This window comes from Pristis pectinata, chromosome 21 (assembly GCF_009764475.1).
Source record: "Pristis pectinata isolate sPriPec2 chromosome 21, sPriPec2.1.pri, whole genome shotgun sequence".
Lineage (NCBI taxonomy): Eukaryota > Metazoa > Chordata > Chondrichthyes > Rhinopristiformes > Pristidae > Pristis > Pristis pectinata.
In genome coordinates this window covers 35,738,984-35,759,908 of record NC_067425.1, presented here as the reverse complement: position 1 = coordinate 35,759,908, position 20,925 = coordinate 35,738,984, and the positions used below count along the sequence as shown (strand labels likewise).

At 48.3% G+C, this 20,925-nt stretch overlaps 1 protein-coding gene across 1 annotated transcript in view; it reads right to left on the bottom strand.

Moving 5' to 3' along the window:
* Positions 1 to 12,750: 12,750 nt before the first annotated feature.
* The window catches only part of p2rx1 (purinergic receptor P2X, ligand-gated ion channel, 1), a 46,523-nt gene continuing 38,348 nt past the window's right edge, over positions 12,751 to 20,925 (bottom strand). Inside the window, exons 10-11 of the mRNA XM_052035653.1 lie at positions 16,133 to 16,198; positions 12,751 to 13,502 (exon numbers count right to left, since the gene is read on the bottom strand). Coding sequence (XP_051891613.1) covers positions 13,389 to 13,502; positions 16,133 to 16,198 — 180 coding nt within the window. The 3' untranslated portion in view covers positions 12,751 to 13,388. The remainder of the gene's footprint in view (positions 13,503 to 16,132; positions 16,199 to 20,925) is intronic.

The following is a 20,925-nucleotide window of genomic DNA, read 5'->3' as shown; positions in this document are numbered from 1 at the left end:
TCACTGCCCTCCAATCCGAGGGCACTCCTTCCACCACAACCCTCTGCTTTCTACATGCAAGCCAATTCCTAATCCACACAGCCAAGCTTCCTTGGATCCCTTGGCCTCTGACCTTCTGAAGAAGCCGACCGTGAGGAACCTTATCAAATGCCTTACTAAAATCCATGTAAACCACATCCACAGCACTGCCCTCATCAATCTTCCTCGTCACCTCCTCAAAGAACTCTATCAGGCTTGTGAGGCAAGATCTTCCCTTCACAAAGCCATGCTGGCTGTCCCTAATCAGTCCATGATTCTCTAAGTGTTCATAAATCCTATCCCTGAGAATCCTTTCTAACAGCTTACCTGACACCCATGACAACAACCCTGTTATTTTTGCACCTTTCCAAAATCTGCCTACTAATCCACTCCTCATTGTCCTGGCGGCTATTGAGGGGTCTGTAGAATACTCCCAAAAGAGTGATTGCTCCCTTCCTGTTTCTGACCTCCACCTACACTGACTCAGCAGCCGATCCCTCCACGACGTCCTTCCTTTCTGCAGCTGTGATACTATCCCTGATTAGGAATGCCACTCCCCCACCACTTCTACCTCCCCCCCCCCCCCCCCCGTCCCTTCTGAAACACCCAGACCCCAGTTTTAGAAGAAATCCTGGTTTCTTCTAAAAGCGCCCATTTATCCTGTGACGGTGGGAGCGGTGAAGCGATGGAGCAGGCTGGGGGCAGAGATCTGAAGGAGAATGGCCACACTGAAGTAATGGAAATTGCAAAGCTCAAAGGCACAAGTTCAAGAAACTGGTGAAGCCATGAAGATAAAGCCTGTTTGTGAAGGGAAAACAAATCACTCGCAGACACTGGAATCTGAAACAAGACCAGGAAATGCTGGAAAGAACTGAGCCAGTCAGGACTCTCTATCCACAGATGCTGCCTGACTGGATGAGTTCTTGTATCTTTTGTTTCTGAATCTCAAGAGACCTGGAACACTAGGTAATAACTACTGAGTGTCCAGTGTAGATCTGAGACCCGGGTTAGCGAAGAGGTAGGTTTCAGACGCATACCAACCAGAAACAATCGCTTCTAATATTCTCATTCTATGTTTATTACGATTGTGTCGGATGGCCTGAGTGCGTAGTATCACTACTGCATGATTTATAGTTACATAAACCTAATGCAAGCTACGGGTTAAAAGTACACTTGGCCCTGTGAACTAACCTGGCAAAAACTGCTGGGATACTTAACCAAGGTGAGCATTTGCAGAGAGCCAGGACCTGGTGTGGTAGTGGGGCTGTGCCCTCACCGCTGGCTATCCAAGCTGCACTTGGATGGGAACATAAGATAAGATTTCTTTATTAGTCACATGTACATTGAAACACACAGTGAAATGCATCGTTTGCGTTGAGTGTTCTGGGGGCAGCCTGCAAGTGTGCACTTCTGGTGCCAACGTAACATGCCCACAACCTCCTAAACATTTGTTTGGAATGTGGGAGGAAACTGGAGCACCCGGAGGAAACCCACGCAGACACGGGGAGAACGTACGAACTCCTTACAGACAGCGGCCAGAATCAAACCCGGGTCGCTGGCGCTGTAGTAGCCTCGCGCTAACCACCAGTTAGTTGCTTTGCTTCCTTGAGGATTGGAAGAAAAGGTCAAGAGAGACAAAGTGACTGGGAACCACAAATCACAGGGTGCCTGATGTATGGGAGTCCGGTCACGTGACTAAAGAGAACTAGCACGCTGACCTGGTCCACGTGTAGAGGGTTGAGGACAACGAGGTTGGTGGGGTGGGTTAAAGTGGTCAGCAGTTCATCGGCAATACTCAGGTATCTCTTAACAATCAATTGCTGCCTTTGTCTTAGTTGTGTATAAAAGCCGGAGAATGCTGGCATCTGGGACTTCCATTCAGCCAGGATAGTTGTAGAGAACCTTTGTTACTCCTGCTGGAGTCATGTAGACACAGTAGCACAGCTGATAGATCTGCTGCCTCACAGCTCCAGCGACCAGGGTTCAATCCTGACCTCAGCTGCTGTCTATGTGGAGTTTGCACTGTCTCCCTGTGATTGTGTAGGTTTCCCCCGGATGCTCCGGTTTCTTCCCATTTCCCAAAGGCGTGCGGGTTGGGTAATTGGCCGCTGTAAATTGCCCCCAGTGTAGGTTAATGGCAAGGAGAACATAGAACAAAGAACAGTGCAGCACAAGAGTAGGCCCTTCGGCCCACCATGTCTGTGCCGAACATGGTGCTAAACATGGTGCCGGTATCCTTCTATTCCCGGCCTCTTCATGTGTCTGTCTAAACGACTCTTAGATGTTGCTATCGTGTCTGCTTCCACCACCACCCCTGGCAACACGTTCCAGGCACCCACCGCTTACCCCGTACACCTCCTTTAAACTTTCCCCCTCCCACTTTAAAGCGATGCCCTCCAGTATTGACATTTCCACCCTGGGGAAAAGACTCTGATTACCTATCCTTCCTCTGTCAAAGCCATCTAGATAAGTGCACGGATAGTAGAGGTTTAGAGGGCTATGGGCCAAACGTGGGCAGTTGGGACTAGCTCGCTGGGCAACACAGTCGACATGGACGAGTTGGGCCGAAGGGCCTGTTTCCCTGCTGTAAGGCTCCATAGCTCGATGATAACTCGCCCCCTCAGCCTCTGTCGCTCCAAAGAAAATCCAGGTTTGTCCAACCTCTCCTTATCGCTAATCCACTCCAATCCAGACAATATCCTGGTTAACTTCTCCCCCACCCTCTCCTAAACCTCCTATCGTGTGGTGACCAGAACTGCGCACAAATCTCCAAATGTGGCCTGACCAAAGTTCGATACAGCTGCAACATGACTGCCCAACTTTTATACTCAACACCCCGACCGATGAAGGCAAGCATGCTGTACGCCTTCTTTACCATCCTATCTACTTGTGTTGCCGCTTTCAGGGACCCCGAGATCCCTCTGTACATCAGTGCTCCTGAGGGTCCCGCCATTTACTGCAACTTTCCGCCTTCATTTGACCTCCCAAAGTGCATCACCTCACACTTGTCCAGATTAAACTCCACCTTTCATTTCTCTGCCGAAATTTCCAACTGGTCTATATCCTGCCGTATCCTTCGACAACCCTCCTCACTAGGCACAACGCCACCAATTTATGTGTCGTCTGCAAACTTACAAATTAGACTTGGCAACACCACTGATTTCTCCAAATGCCTGCCTCCCCGCCTCCCTTTAAGAACAGCCTGCTTGTAAAATGAGTGGATAAAATATTGGAGGAAGCTGCAGAGGGAGTTTTGGTTTGTGGAGGTTGTCGAACCTCCCCCTGGAGGAGTGGGAGGGACGCTGAGCATGGAATCAATGCACTGGCAGAGGGGAGGCTAATCTCTTGCCTCCCCCCTGTGGACTAGAGAGGGACTGCAGTGACCAGTGAATATTGGGGATGATCAACAGGTTGAGCTGTACAATCCGATGTATCAGCCCGTGTAGAGCTATGTCTCTTTTACTTAACGAGAGGAATGGCAACCCATTCATTTCTCTGCTGTGGCTACTTGTGGCCTTCCTTGTATAGTGAAGCCATTTGTTCAGTAGCCTCCCTCTCCCCAAGCCCGTGTTTGACTGTACCGTCCTCCCCATCGGCTGCTTCTTCTATTGTCCAATCCTAGCCTCAAACTCATATCGATCTCCAGTTCCTCTCCTACCTTCCTTAATGCCTCTGCCGAGGTTACCCTCCCTTCACTCAACTCCCAACCATCTCACTTCCGTTCCAATCGTCTCTGTCGGATCATATTGTTAACAGTTCTCCTCCATCTCCTCTCCTTCCATTAACGTGGGAATTCCCAAGAGTTTATCCTTGCTCTTTCCTATTTTTCATCCACACGCCCCTCAGCAACGCCATCGGGATGATGCCACTGCCTTACCCCTGTATCCAGGGGCAGCAACTTCATTTCACCACCACCTCTCCCGACTCCATCATTGTCTGAAATTGTCAGGGCGCTTGTCCAATAAAAATTTCCTGGATTAGCAGAAATTAACAGACAAACCAAAACTTATGGGAATACACATGGAGAAGGAAACAGTCGATGTCTCAGGTCGTTGATCCTTCATCGGAATGGGAAAGGTGAGCTAATGAGCGTTGCGGAGATGGGAGGGTGGCGAGGGCAGTGGGGATGTGTGGGGTCGGAGGAGCCCTCGGGTCCAGGTGGCACAGTGCTATTAGTGCTGTCTGACACGGGGTATTGGGTCCGTGAGATGCAGAACTCAGCAGTTGCTGAAATTCTGATGTGCAGAAGAGAACGCTGGAAATACTCAGCACGTCAGGCAGCATCTGTGGAGAGAGAAGAACTGAGTTGCTAGTTGCTATTGGGAAGACTAAATGCATCTTCTTTGTTTCAAAATCCATTCTCTAGCCCCTTTCTGACTGGCTCATGCCCTGAAGCAAACTGTTGATACGTAGTTTAGAATTTCGATTCCGTGTCGTCACTGAGACAAGCCCGTTCTGCTCTGGTATCATCACCGCCTGCCTCAGCTCACCTGGGGCTGAAGCCCTCTACAACCCCGTGACCTCCCATGGACAATGTGGTTGGTCAGGCTCCAGCTGGTTACAGTGGAGACACTGATGTGCATGTTGAGGTGAGAAACTAACGACACCAGATGCTGGAATCCAGATGAAAAACACGACGATGCTGGAGGAACTCAGCAGGCCAGGCAGCATCCGTGGAGAAAAGCAGGCGGTCAACGTTTCGGGTCAGGACCCTTCTTCAGGGCTGAAAATAGGAAAAGGGGAAGCCCAATATATAGGAGGGAAAAGCAGAGCAGTGATAGGTGGACAGAAGAGGGGAGGTGGGGTGGGCACAGGGTGGTGATAGGTAGATGCAGGTAAGAGATAGTGATGGACAGGTGCGGGGGAGGAGGCGAGAGCAGATCCACCGGGGGGTGGGTCACACGTAAGGAGGAGAAAAGGGGGGACAATCTCCTGTGTCTCCAGTACAAAGTGGTGCTGGGAGTGTGAGGGAACCGTTCTTCTAACAGAGGTGGATTCTGAAGTGCATTTTACTTCAACAGATCTTTAAGTGCCATAGACAGCAGATGTTTTGTTCAGTGAAGTGGTACAGAATTTACAGGATCATTTGAGCCAGAGTTGCTGGAGAACTTCATCGGTGGGCCCAGTGAAGGAAGTCAGCACAAACAGCCAGTGCTCAGGTTGAAACACCTTCCTCCAGCTTTGGTGCCTTCCTAGACCCCACACTTTGTGACAAGGTCAAGATTTAATTGAACCAGTTTAATTGATCTTCCATTTGAAACAGCATGTCTATAGGTGACCATCGTCTCCGATACTGCCATCCCCGCTTTGCCCTGAACACTTCCCTGTGGAGTAGAACTTGTCAGGACTCACCAGCACTACAAATCAATCTTCTTTTATAGTTTGATCAGGCTGATACACTAGTGTATGTCGATGTGAGGAAAGGGGATGTGCTGGAACTTTTGAAAGACATTAGGATAGATAAGTCACCAAGGCCGGACGGGATATATCCAAGGTTCAGCGTATTCTGCCTGGAGGTCGGTGACCAGTGGTGTTCCACAGGGATCGGTTCTGGGACCCCTGCTCTTTGTGATTTTTATAAATGACTTGGATGAGGACGTGGAAGGGTAGGTTAGTAAGTTTACAGATAATGCAAAGGTTGGTGGTGTTGTGGATAGTGTAGAAGGTTGCTGTAGGTTACAACAGGATATTGATAGGATGCAGAGCTGGGCTGAGAAGTGGCAGATGGAGTTCAACCCGGATAAGTGTGAAGTGATGCACTTTGGAAGATTGAATTTTAAAGCAGAATACAAGGTTAATGGCAGGACTCTTAGCAGTGTGGAGGAACAGAGGGATCTTGGGGTCCACGTCTACAGATCCCTCAAGGTTGCCGTGCAGATTGATAGGGTTGTTAAGAAGACGTATGGTGTGTTGGCCTTCATTAATCAGGGATTGAGTTCAAGAGCGGTGAGGTAATGTTGCAGCTCTATAGAACTCCAGTTAGACCACACTTGGAGTATTGTGTACAGTTCTGGTCACCTCATTATAGGAAGGATGTGGAAGCTTTAGAGAGGGTGCAGAGGAGATTTACCAGGATGCTGCCTGGATTGGAGAGCATGTCTTATGAGGATAGGCTGAGTGAGCTAGGGCTTTTCTCTTTGGAGAGGAGGAGGATGAGAGGTGACTTGATGGAGGTGTACAAGATGATAAGAACCATAGATTGAGTGGACAGTCAGAGACTTTTCCCAGGGCATAATTTTAAGGTGATTGGAGGAAGGTCTAAAGGGGATGTCAGGGGTAAGTTTTTTACACAGAGTGGTGGGTGTGTGGAACGCACTGCCGGCAGAGGTTGTGGGGGCAGATACATTAGGGACATTAAGAGACTCTTAGATAGAATGATCGAAAAATGGGGGGGCTATGTGGGAGGGAAGGGTTAGATAGATCTTAGAGCAGGATAAAATGTCGGCACAACATTGTGAGCCGAAGAGCCCGTACTGTGCTGTTATGTTCTATATTCTATGTATGTTTTACTTTACATTGGTCCCTTCCAAACTGCTGGAGCTAGCCCCGAACTCTCCTTTAGAACGCAGCATTCACATCAGCGACAAACTGATGGACCCAATTGCAGTAAGCCTGCCTTTTTTCATTGTAATGTCTGTTGTAAGTCCATGGATTGGTCAAATGGATGAACTAGTCCACAGTAGCTGGTTGAACCATGGATGTCACTTATTTATCAACTAGTAATATTTGTCAACAGCCAGGTCATAGGAACACATACTGTAGTTGCAATGGACGCATGTCTTTGGGTTAAAGACAGTCTTGATTATACCCCTGTTTGGCATTTCATTCAACTTACAGCCTGTTTTAAAAGTTTAATGGAAGGTCCCATTCATTCCCATGGCATGCTGGGACATGTAGTTCAATCAATTGTGTGCGGTTCTGGCCACCACGCTATAGGAAGGATGTGATTAAGCCAGAGAGGGTGCAGAGGAGATGTTGCAAGGACTGGAAGACTTGACTTAGAAGGAGGGACTGGATAGTCTGGGGCTGTTTTCCCTGGAGCGAAGGAGGCCGAGGGGAGGCCGTTTTCAATCGGGAGCGAGAGGCGAGCGAGCGGAAGCAGCCAAGGAGTTCCGAACAGATAAGTTTTTCTTTCTTCTTTCTAATGGTTCGGGGATGGTGGGGAGTAACTGCGCAGGCGCGTGACGTCAGTCGGTAGTGCGCGCGCAAACAGTTTAAAAAGAAGACCGCCATATCCAGCGGGCAACGTCGGATTGGGCAACGGAGCGAGAGGGAGCAGAGTGATTGGGCTTTGGCTCAAGGGGCTTAGGCGATAAGGGGCGAGGCGGGCGAGTAGCTGGTAGGTAAATGTAAGATCTACCTGTTATCTGTTATAAATTTTGAAGTAGGATAAAACTAGGTAGGGAAAGAATTAGTTCAGATGGAGGACATGGTGGTGTGCTGCAGCTGCTTGATGTGGGAACTAGTGGACCCTGCTGCAGTCCACAATGACCACGTCTGCAGTAAGTGCTTGAGGAACTTCAGCTCAGAATTGATGAGCTGGAGTTGCAGCTTCAAACACTGCGAAGCATCAGTGAGGGAGAGAGTTATGTAGATACTGTACGTCAGGAGACAGTCACCCCCCCCCCCCCCCTTACAGCAGGTACTTCTGAGGTCCAGGAAGTAGACAGAAGGGTAACTGTCAGGGCAGAGAAAAGGAAAAAGAAAACGAACAGGCAGACAGTGCAGAGGACCCCGGAGGCTGTTCCCCTCAATAACAGGTTTTCCACCTTGGAAGCTGTTGAGGGGGATGACTTGCAGGGATCAAGCAGCAGTAGCCAGGTCTCTGGCACTGGGACTGGTCCTGCTGCTCAGAAGGGAAGGGAGGAGAAGAGGAAGGCAGTAGTGATAGGGGACTCAGTAGTCACGGAAACAGATAGGAGGTTCTGTGGCAGTGAGCATGAATCCCGGATGGCATGTTGCCTCCCAGGTGCCAGGGTCCGGGATGTCACTGATAGGGTCCACAGGATTCTTGAGCGGGAGGGAGAACAGCCAGAAGTCATGGATCATGTTGGTACCAACGACATAGGTAGGAAGAGGGATGAGGTCCTGAAAAGTGAGTTTAGGGAGCTAGGCAGAAGGCTGAAGGACAGGACCTCAAGGGTAGTGATCTCAGGATTGGTGCCAGTGCCACGTGATAGTGAAGGTAGGAATAGGAGGAGGTGGCAGATAAATGCGTGGCTGAGAAGTTGGTGCAGGAGGGAGGGTTTTAGATTTTTGGATCATTGGGATCTATTCTGGGGAAGGTGGGACCTGTACAGAGAGGATGGGTTACACCTGAACCCGAGGGGGGTCAATATCCTTGCAGGCAGCTTTGCTAGGGTAGTTCAGGAGGGTTTAAACTAGTTTGTGAGGGGGAAGGGAACCGGAGGAGCAGGTCAGAGGAAGAAGGGGATGGGGAAAAGTCAGATCTAACAGTAGAGAGGCTTTGAGGAAGGAGAAGCAGAGTACAGGGTATAAAAGTAGTAAGGCGGATGGGCTAAAGTGCATTTACTTAAATGCAAGAAGCATCAGGAATAAGGGTGATGAACTGAAAGCTTGGATAAATACATGGAACTACGATATTGTGGCTCTTGCAGAGACTTGGCTGTCACCAGGGCAGGAATGGATACTGAATATTCCTGGTTTTCAGTGTTTTAAAAGGGATAGGAAGGTGGGGAGAAGAGGAGGAGGGGTGGCGATACTGGTCAGGGACACAGTTACAGCTGCAGAAAGGTTGGATAATGTAGAAGGATCCTCTCTGGAGTCAGTATGGGTGGAAGTTAGGAACAAGAAAGGAGCAGTTACTCTACTGGGAGTATTCTATAGGCCTCCCGGTAGCAGCAGGGATACTGAGGAGCAGATTGGGAGGCAGATTTTGGAAAGGTGCAAGAATAACAGGGTTGTTATCATGGGAGACTTCAACTTCCCAAATATTGATTGGCACCTGCTTAGTACCAAAGGTTTAGACAGGGCAGAGTTTGTTAAGTGTGTCCAGGACGGATTCCTGTCACAGTATGTTGACAGGCCGACTAGAGGGAATGCCATATTAGATCTAGTTTTAGGTAATGAACTGGGTCAGGTGACAGATCTATCAGTGGGTGAGCATTTGGGGGAAAGTGACCACTGCTCCATAACCTTTAGCATTGTCATGGACAGGGATAGGAGCAAAGAGGACAGGAAGATATTTAATTGGGGAAAGGCAAATTATGAGGCTATAAGGCAAGAACTTGAGAGTGTAAATTGGGATGACATTTTTGAAGGGAAATGTACTATGCAGATGTGGTCGTTGTTCAGGGATCTCTTGCAGGATGTTAGGGATAAATTTGTCCCGGTGAGGCAGAGAAGGAATGGCAGGGTGAAGGAACCGTGGGTGACAAGAGAGGTGGAACAACTAGTTAGGAGGAAGAAGGCAGCATACATAAGGTGTAAGCAGCAAGGATCAGACAGGGCTCGTGAGGAATATAGAGTAGCAAGGAGGGAACTTAACAAGGGGCTGAGGAGAGTGTGGAGGGCTGTCGAAGATTACAGAGGGATATTGATAGGATGCAGAGCTGGGCTGACAAGTGGCAGATGGAGTTCAATCCGGAGAAGTGTGAGGTGGTACACTTTGGAAGGACTAACTCCAAGGCGGAGTACAAGGTTAATGGCAGGATTCTGGGCAGTGTAGAGGAGCAGAGGGATCTGGGGGTTCATATCCACAGATCACTGAAAGTTGCCACACAGGTGGATAGATAGTTTAGAAAGCTTATGGGATGTTAACTTTCATAAGTTGTGGGATCAAGTTTAAGAGCCCTGAGGTAATGATGCAGCTCTACAAAACTCTGGTTAGACCACACTTGGAGCACTGTGTCCAATTCTGGTCGCCTCATTATAGGAAGGATGTGGAAGCGTTGGAAAGGTTGCAGAGGAGATTTACCAGGATGCTGCCTGGATTAGAGAGTATGGATTATGAGGAGAGACTAAGGGAGCTAGGGCTTTACTCATTGGAGAGAAGGAGGATGAGAGGAGACATGATAGATGTGTACAAAATATTAAGAGGAATAGATAGAGTGGACAGCCAGCGCCTCTTTCCCAGGGCACCAATGCTCAATACAAAAGGGCATGGCTTTAAGTTAATGGGTGGGAAGTTCAAGGGAGATGTCAGAGGAAGGTTTTTCACCCAGAGAGTGGTTGGTGCATGGAATGCGCTGCCTGAGGCGGTGGTGGAGGCAGGTACATTGGTCAAGTTCAAGAGGTTGTTAGATAAGCATATGGAGGAATTTAAAATAGGGGGATATGTGGAAGGAAGGGGTTAGTTAGTCTTAGGCATGGTTTGTTCGGCACAACACGGTGGGCTGAAGGGCCTGTATTGTACTGTATCGTTCTATGGTTCTGTGGGTCTATAAAATCATGACGGTGAATGGTCATAGTCTTTTCCCCAGGGTAGGGGAGTCTAAAACTGCATGGCATAGGTTTAAGATTTAAATGGGACCTGAGGGGCAAGTTTTTCACACAGAGGGTGGTGGGTGTGTGGAACGAGCTGCCAGAGGAAGTGGTCGAGGCGGGTACAACAGGGATATGGGCTAAATGCAGGCAAATGGGACTGGCTCAGGGAGGGAGCTTGGTTGGTATGGACAAGTTGGGCTGAAGGGCCTGTTGTCGTCCTCTATAGCTCTATGACTCAATAACTGTTGTGCATGAAGGCCACAGACTGCCTTTATCGACCAACATTTTAACGTTGGTTTATTTTGAGTTGGATGCATTCTTGCTGAAAGCCTGGCTACAGGAGATGGCATCAAGAAATGCTGGACAAATACAGCAACGATTTGCAGTATCATTGGCTGGAGTTACACGACAGACTCCACAGCACACAGGTAACACAGTTGCTGCAACTAATGCTACAGGGGTCGTCCCCCACCCATCTGTTCGTTTACAGTGGCAAATGTTTCAGCTCCCAGGAGTCACAGAGTCATACGGCACAGAAACAGGTCCTTCAGCCCAACTCGTTCGTGCTGTCCAAGATGCCCATCTAAGCTAGTCCCATTTGCCTGTGTTTGACCCGTATCCCTCTAAACCTTTCCTATCAGGTCTAAGTGTCTTTTAAGCATTGTAACTGTACCCGCCTCGACCACTTCCTCTGGCAGCTCGTTCCACACACCCACCGGCCTCTGTATGGAAAACTTGCCCCTCAGATCCCTCTTAAATCTTTCACCTCTCACCTTAACCTATGCCCTCTCGTTTTTGATTCTCTTTCCCTGGGAAAAAGACTGTGCATTCACCCTATCTATGCCCCCTTATGATTGTATACACCTCTATAATGCACCCCTCAGTCTCCTATGCTGCAAGGAATAAAGTGAAAGCCTGCCCACCTTTCCCTATGACTCAGGTCCTCGAGTCTCGGCATCATTCTCATAAATCTTCCTTGCGCTCTTTCTATCTTAATAACATTTTTCCTAGAGCAGGGTGATCAAGACTGTACACGATAGACCCCGGTGTGGACTCACCAGCATCTTGCACAACTGCAACATCACATCCCAGCGTCTATACTCAGTGCCCTAACTGATGAAGGCCAGCGTACCAAAAGCATATTTCACCACCCTGTCTACCTGTGACGGAGACAGGTCACAGAACCTCAAGCTGAGAACCAAGATGGTGAATCAAAGGCACTTCCATAGCAAGATTCCTTTAGGAAAGGGAAGCTTGCCTAGCAAGAAGCCACGGAGAGGAAGCCTACACAACAATGAGGCCAACAATTAAGTGGAAGGGTGGGGGACAGTGGAACGACTTTGAGGGAAGTATGGTTAAATGGTTAGTACATTGAATTGACCATCAACACTTGTGTGGGTTGCTCAATCTGAGTCAGTCGAGCCAGCTGCCACTGACCGAAAATATAGTGGATTGAAAATGTCATCAACAGAAGTCCTCAAGACGAGGAGAAGTGACTGGCGAGTCACGACAATCAGCAGATAGAACTACCAGTGGTTGGAGCTGATTACATAAATCAACAAAGATTGGCACAGAGAATTGAAGCTCAACAGGAGACAGTTGTTCAGCACTGATTCTTCAAAGTAAGTCTTGGACACACAGTGTATGTGGGTGGCGAAGTTCTAGGTTACCTATATGGGTATGACAGCTTATTATGCTCATATATCAAGCAAGGTAGTAGAAAGCGTTCCATGAGTTAAGACTGCAGATCCAGGCCTGGAATACGCCACCACAGAGTTGCAGACAAAGACACTGTAGATGCTGGAATCCGGAGCAAAAAACAAACTGCTGGAAGATGGTCCCTCAGCCTTCACAGATGCTGCCTGATCTGCTGAGTCCCTCCAGCAGTTTGTTTTTTACTGCAGTGTTGGACCTCTCCACATGGTGTGCATCGGTTATTACGAGAAGGGGGACTGACAGCTTCTCAGTGTTCATAGATAGTCACTTAAAATGGATCAAAAATGGATGGAAGTGAGGTACGGCGGGTCTTCAATGAATGCTTCTTGGACAGTGCAACTAACATCTGGAGCTCAAATGCTTCTTGCAAACTTTTCTATCCTTATTACATATGGTGTGTTTGTTCAGACTCGTTGAGACCATTCACTCTGAGAGACAGTCTGAGGGGTGTGAACAAGCCAATTTACAGAAACAAATGGCCCTTGAAAGTCAACTCATTTCTTAACGCCACTGCGCATACTAACTCAGTATTTATTAGGAACATGTTATAATTCCCGACAACTTTCACACCACAATAAGAAATTGGAGACTTTTAAAGTGGTGGTAAAGGAGAATGTCAGGAAGAAGAAAGTTTGAGCAGAGTTTTGCTCGGTTTTATGGTGGACAAGTCTTGCAATGTTTGGGACCTTCATTTGGGAAATCCCTCCCTGTTGGCGATACCAAGGATACCTCACTGTAACGCCATCTAAAAAAGAGATAGGGCGTTCTTTGAAGAGCTGATTGGCATCAACAAGAGGCAGGGATTCTCCACACAAGAATCTCTAACAGTTCAACAACGGCCCCCCCCTCTTATACAGTCAGTAACCTCGAGGCTGTGATCAGAGGATGTGACCTTGTTTGTAGCTGTAGATGAATTGGAGTGGTGTTATCCAATACACAGAAGGTGACTGGCATCACTTCCCCAGGAGAGAGAGGAAGGACATCCTCAAGCTCTCCTTGTTAGCCTTTGGTCTCTGTTAGAGGGGAATCCAATGGCATCTTTCCATTGGCTGAGAAGGAAATATTGTCACCCCTTTAATCAATTAAACCTTGTTAAGTAGCCAAGACCAAGTGTAAGTTTTATTGAAGCCCCCAGCCACAATGATTCAAGTGTAACCCAAGTGAGCTTGGGTTGGATAATTTGGGGAGCTGTGGCTAAATGACCCTGTCTAATTCCCACTCCCTGCTGAGAGTGACGCTTCCACGTTCTTGAACTTCTTTTGCTTGTAGAAGTTGCGTTTTGGAATGAGGCGAAGGAGGACGAAGTCACACACAATAGTCGCCTTGAAAGAAAGAAATAAGTCATTAAGAAGAGTCACCTACCAGTGGCAAAATCTTATCCATCTCCACCAATATGATAGACACCCCCTAGAGTCACCTCAATGCAAGGTCAATGGAATGACCATTGAGGCAGAGTGAGAAGCCCTGACGTGGGGATCCAGTACTGGAAGAAACACAAGACAATCCCGCCTAAAACCCAGTCCATTGCTCTAATCTAAGACTCACAGATTCTTGATCCACCTTCTAGTAAAGAATACCCGAGGTGGTTTCCTTTTTCTTTCTTCATGGGACGTACCTGCCTTTGTATTCAATTCCAAGGCAAATACTTACTGTCTATCCTTCATTGCCCTTGAGAAGGTGGTGATGAGCTGCCCTTTTTAGAACCACTGCTGTCCCTCTGGTGAAGGCGCTCCCGCGGTGCTGTTGTGGAGGCAGTTCCTGGATTTACACCCAGTGATGATGGAGGGACAGTGATATATTTCCCGGTCAGGACGGCATGTGAGCTGGAGGGGAACCAGCGGGTGGTGGTACTCCTGCACGTCTGCTGCCCATGTCTTTCTTGGCGGTGGAGGATGGGCTTGGGAGGTGGTGTTGGGGTGAGTAACTGCACACTGCAGGTACGGGGTGTCGGTGACAGAGGAAACGAATGTTTAGTATGGCTGATGGGTGGGTCATCGAGTAGGCTGCTTTGCCCTTGATGATATCAAACTAAGCAAGAGTTGTTGAGCTGCACATATCCCGGCAATGGGGAGCATTCCATCATCTCTGACTTTTGCCGTGTTGATGGTGGGAAGACGGGTGTCAGGAGGTGAGTCGCTCACCATGGGATACCCTCTGACCTGCTCTCGAAGCCTCAGTATTTATGTTGCTGGTCAGGTTGAGGACATTCCCCTGGATGGGCAGTACCCTCTGAATAACATGGTGGGGCCACCCGTCTCATTGGGCATGGGTTCCCCACCGGACAATGACCCGTGAGTGGGAGCCAGTTGCCAGGAGTGACTGGGGTGTGGGGATGGGGGAGTCACTCAGAGAGTGACTTCCAACTCAGAGACCATCCTTCTGCCACTGGACCATCTGAATATAGGTCCCTGACCAGATGTCAGCCCGGGGCTTGGTGACTATATTCCAGTCAGCACTTTTTGGGGAAGTTCTGGGGAAGGGGAACTGTGTCAGTGGAAGGGCTGGCTGGTCAAGCCGAGGGCATTCTCATTGGGGCTTCTCATAAAATACAACAGCAGGGTTTGACTCCTGAGTGAATGGAGAGCAAGTCCTGATCCACCTTCTGTCTGACTAAACTACTTGCCTGGAAAACTGTGCAGGGTGAACATTGGACAGGTACTTCTGCAAGGAGATAGTTTGTTCATCTTCTACCTGCACGGACTCTATACATTACTCAACATTTAAGTGACTTGCAATCTGACAACATTGTCAACAGAAGAAGTGTTGGTTAGAAATTAGATGGTGCAACACCGTGACTGTGTACTATAGATCCAACGTGCACGGAAATATAATGTGAATGAAAACTGGGGACTTTAGAGAGGAGATCATGGAGTCCATGGTTTTTGTTCTGGATCGCACTCTGCATCCAGTTACGTGGGGCATTGGTGAGACCACATCCGGAGCACCGTGTACAGTATTAATCTCCTTGTTTATGGAAGGATTTATATGAGTTGGAGGCAGGTTTACTAGATTAATACCTGGAATGGACAAGTTGTCTCAAGATGAGAGATAGTTCAGGGTGGATGGGGGAAGGGGTGGGGTCTCCCTGCCTGCCAGCAGAGTCCCTCCAGTGGTTTGTTTTTTGACAAGATGGATGTGGGGAAGATGTCTCCTCTTCTGGGGCAATTTAGAACAAGGGCTCACTGTTGAACACTAGGGGTCACCCATTTAGGTCAGAGACGAGGTTCATTTTTCCTTCAGAAGGTTGTTAGTCTTCGGAATTCTCTTCCTCAGAGGGCAGTGGGGGCCGGGTTTGTGAATATTTGTACGGCAGAGGTGGGGAGATCGCTGAAATGCAAGGATTGCGTGGGGGGGGGAAGGTGAAAGGTTACCACAGGGACATGGGGATGTGGAGCTGAGGTCGCAGTCAGACCAGCCATGACCACATGAAATGGCAGGGCAGGATTTGAGGGGCTGAGTGGTCTCTTTCTCCTGATACTTGTGTTTGTATGAGTTAAAGGGACCTCTCTCTTTAGGGGTCCAACAAGGGGAACATAAATCCGCCCAACCTGACCTCCCATCCCCTGTTAACTGGCAGACCAGACCCTCCCCCGCTGATCAGCTGACTCCCAGTCCACCAATTACAGGCTGCCTCCCCCACAAGCAGCAGCGACCACCAGCAGCTTACCCCTCACCCACTCTCCGTCCCATCTCCGACTGAGAAGCTCCAGGCCCACCTCCCTCTCCTGACTGCAGTTTCCCGTTGAGCAGAGGGAACGAGTGGAGGCCATTTGGCCCGCCCCGCTGTGGCTGACCACTCCATTTCCTGCCTTTGCAGCTGCCCCCTGCCAGCACCACCATGTGAGGATACTGCCCCTCCCCAACCCTGGCCCATCGCCGGGTGTATCCATGCTGTATCTAGGCAACCCTGTCCTTAGGGGTCTGGCCTCTGTGTGAAGGTTTTTCTACTTACCACCCCAAACACACCAATCCCAGAGCCGACAGTTGTCATTGTTGGAATGATGTTGAATTTCCCAGCCTGGTGAAACAGAATGAAACCAAGAAGTGAAGTGAGTGAAGGTCCTCAGCCGATGCTCCACTCAGGTATCACAGACGTGGCCACAGGTTGACTAGCTTATGGAAAGGAGATCTAAACAACAAAACCCTTTGTAATACACTGAGGGAGTTTCAGCCCCAGAGATGGTTGAAAGCTTCAAGTTCCTAGGCGTAAACATCACCAGTGGCCGGTCCTGCTCCAACCACGTAGACGCCACGGCCAAGAAAGCTCACCAGCGCCTCTACTTCTTCAGGAGGCTTAGGAAATTCAGCGTTTCCCTGGTGACCCTCCCCAATTTTTATAGAAACCATCCTATCTGGATGCATCGGGACTTGGTATGGCAACTGCTCTGCCCGTGACCGCAAGAAACTGCAGAATTGTGAACACAGCCCAGTCTATGATGAAGAACAGTCTCCCCTCCATGGACTCTGTCTACACTTCTTGCTGCCTCGGTAACGCAGCCAACATAATCAAAGACCCCACCCACCCTGGTTATTCTCTCCTCTCCCATCAGGCAGAAGATACAAAAGCCTGAAAGCACAAACCACCAGGCTCAAGGACAGCTTCTACCCCGATGTTGTAAGACGATTGAACGGACCTCTCATACGCTAGAGATGAACTCTTGATCTCTCAATCTACCTCGTCGTGGCCCTTGCACCTTATTTGTCTACCTGCACAGCACTTTCTCTGTTACTGTAACGCTATATCCCGTTACTGCTTTTCCTTTTGTACCACCTCAGTGTACTTATATATGGAATGATCTGTCTGGATGGCGCACAAACAAAAGCTTTTCACTGTATCTCAGTACAACAAAAGAGCTGGTCATTGACTTCAGGAAAGGGGGCGGGTGTACATGCACCTGTCTACATCAATGGTGCTGAGATCGAGAGGGTTGAGAGCTTTAAGTTCCTGGGAGTGAACATCACCAATAGCCTGTCCTGGTCCAATCACGTAGATGCCACGGCCAAGAAAGCTCACCAGCGCTTCTGCATCCTCAGGAGGCTAAAGAAATTTGGTTTGTCCCCTTTGACACTCACCAATTTTTATCGACACACCATAGAAAGCATCCTATTCGGGTGCATCACGGCTTGGTACGGCAACTGCTCTGTCCAGGACCACAAGAAACTGCAGAGTTGTGGACACAGCCTAGCGCATCACGGACACCAACCTCCCCTCCTTGGACTCTGTCTTTACCTCTCGTTGTCTTGGCAAAGCAGCCAGCATAATCAAAGACCCCACCCACCCGGGTCATTCTCTCTTCTCTCCTCTTCCATCAGGTAGAAGATACAGGAGCCTGAGAGTACGTACCACCAGGCTTAAGGACGGCTTCTACCCCACTGTGATGACTATTGAACGGTTCCCTTATGCGATGAGATAGACTCTTGACCTCATGATTTACCTTGTTGTGACCTTGCACCTTATTGCACTGCACTTTCTCTGTAGCTGTGACACTTTACTCTGTACTGTTATTGTTTTTACCTGTACTACCTCAATGCACTCTGTACTGACCCAATGTAACTGCACTGTGTAATGAATTGACCTGTACCATTGGTATGCAAGACAAGTTTTTCACTGTACTTCTGTACAAGTGAAAATAATAAACCAATTACCAATTACCAGCCCAACATAATTGGGTTAAATATTGGCTATTACTAACACTCCAGGACCAGAAATACACAAAAATACACAGTAATGTAAGTCAAAGGAGTGGTTTGATTGTTGTAATTGTATCTGAATGGGGCTGAGTTCAGCAGGTACTTTAACTTATGTACCCACCCATCATGCCTTCTCATTCAAGGCTTCTGATGACCAGGCAAGCATTTGATTGGGTCCAACAGGTGAGAGTGGTCCCTTGGGCTGAGATCAATTGATCAACATGGGTCACAGATCTGCTGGCAGGTCGGTCTGTACGTGACAGAGGAGGGCGGAGTTGGGAATTACTGTGAGTACCTCACTTGTACAGTTGGTAAAATTACATTGCCAGAGCAAGGCCAGCATTTATTTCCCATCCCTAACTGCCCTTGAGAAGTTGGGGTGGGCCGCCTTCTTGAACCACTGTGGTCCTTCTGGTGAAGGTGCTCCTACAGTTGCAGAGGGAGTTCCAGGGGTTAGATGCAGCAATGAAGAGATGGTGATATACAGTGGCATACAAAAGTTTGGGCACCCCTAGTCAAAATTTCTGTTACTGTGAGTAGAAGATGAACTGATCTCCAAAAGTCATAAAGTTAAAGATGAAACATTCTTTTCAACATTTTAAGCAAGATTAGTGTGTTGTTTTTGTTTTGTACAATTTTAGAGTGAAAAAAGGAAAGTTTGGGCACCCCAAGAGATTTGAGCTCTCAGATAACTTTTACCAAGGTCTCAGACCTTCATTAGCTTCTTAGGGCTATGGCTTGTTCACAGTCATCGTTAGGAAAGGCCAGGTGATGCACATTTCAAGGCTTTATAAATACCCTGACTCCTCAAACCTTGTCTCAACAATCAGCAGCCATGGGTTCCTCTAAGCAGCTGCCTAGCACTCTGAAAATTAAAATAAATGATGCCCACAAAGCAGGAGAAGGCTATAAGCGTTCTCAGGTAGCTGTTTCCTCGGTTCGTAATGTAATTAAGAAATGGCAGTTAACAGGAATGGTGGAGGTCAAGCTGAGGTCTGGAAGACCAAGAAAACTTTCCGAGAGAACTGCTCGTAGGATTGCTAGAAAGGCAAATCAAAACCCCCGTTTGACTGCAAAAGACCTTCAGGAAGATTTAGCAGACTCTGGAGTGGTGATACACTATTCTGCTGGTGCAGCGACACCTGCACAAATATGACCTTCATGGAAGAGTCATCAGAAGAAAACCTTTCCTGCGTCCTCACCACAAAATTCAGCGTCAGAAGTTTACAAGGGAACATCTAAACAAGCCTGATGCATTTTGGAAACAAGTCCTGTGGACTGATGAAGTTAAAATAGAACTTTTTGGCCGCAATGAGCAAAGGTATGTTTGGAGAAAAAAGGGTGCAGAATTTCATGAAAAGAACACCTCTCCAACTGTTAAGCACGGGGCTGGATCGATCATGCTTTGGGCTTGTGTTGCAGCCAGTGGCACGGGGACCATTTCACTGGTAGAGAGAAGAATGAATTCAATTAAATACCAGCAAATTCTGGAAGCAAACATCACACCGTCTGTAAAAAAAAAAGCTGAAGATGAAAAGAGGATGGCTTCTACAACAGGATAACGATCCTAAACACACCTCAAAATCCACAATGGACTACCTCAAGAGGCACAAGTTGAAGGTTTTGCCGTGGCCCTCACAGTCCCCTGACCTAAACATCTTCGAAAATCTGTGGATAGACCTCAAAAGAGCAGTGCATCTCACAGAACTAGAAGCCTTTTGCAAGGAAGAATGGGCGAAAATCTCCCCAACAAGAATTGGAAGACTCTCAGCTGGCTACAGAAAGCGTTTACAAGCTGTGATACTGGGGTGTTACTAAGTACTGACCATGCAGGGTGCCCAAACTTTTGCTTCGGGCCCTTTTCCTTTTTTGTTATTTTGAAACTGTAAAAGATGGAAATAAAAAAGTAATCTTGCTTAAAATATTAAAGAAATATGTCATCTTTAACTTTATGCCTTTTGGAAATCAGGTCATCTTTTACTCGCTTAGCTATTCACAGTAACAGAAATTTTGACCAGGGGTGCCCAGACTTTTGCATGCCACTGTATATCCAAGTCAGGATGGTGTGTGAGTTAGAGCGGAACCTGCAGGTAGTGGTGTTCCCACGTGCCTGCTGCCTTTGTCCTTGCCGGGTTTGGGAGGTGTTGGGAGAGTAACTGTGGTGTATTTCTGTAGATGGTCCACACTGCAGCCACTGTGCAGGTAGTGGTGGAGGGAATGAATGTCTAGGGTGGTTGATGGGTGGCATTCAAGTGGGATAGAGTTGGGCTTCTTAACTATTGTTGAAGCCTCACTCATCCAGGCAAGTGGGAAGTATTCCATCACACTCCGGACTCGTGTTCTGTAGATGGTTGGAAAGGCCTTGGGGTGTCAGTGGATGAGTCACTTTCTGCAGGAGACCCATTCTTTGACCTGATTTTGTAGCCAAAGTGTTTACGTGGTTGGTCCAGTTCAGCTTCTGGATATCGATGTTGGGCTCTTGGCAATGGTTATGTCATGGATAGGTGGTTAGACTTACTCTTGCTGGAGATGGCCATTGCTTGGCACTTTTAGTGGCATGAATCTACCACTTGTCAGCCCATGTCTGAATATGGTCTAGATCTGGCTGCATGCGGGCATGGGCTGTCTCATTATTTAATGAATTGTGACGGGAATCGAATGCTACGCAATAATCTGTGAAAGCTTCTCTCTGTGGTGGAGCTCGATCATTGAGGAAGGAGCTGAGGTTGTGCCCAGGATACTGAGTGAGGGGTTGGGATGACTACCCTGTAGTGACCATAGCCATCCTCACAGCCATGGTAGTGCAGCGGTTAGCGTAACGCTTTACAGGCCAGTGACCCGGGTTCAAGTCCGGCCACTGTCTGTAAGGAGTTTGTACGTTATCCCTGTGTCTGCGTGGGCTTCCTCTGGGTGCTCTGGTTTCCTCCCACATTCCAAAGACGTACAGGTTAGGAAGTTGTGGGCATGCTATGTTGGCACCGGAAGCGTGGCGACACTTGTGGGCTGCCCCCAGAGCACTCTACGCAAAAAGATGCATTTCACTGTGTGTTTCGA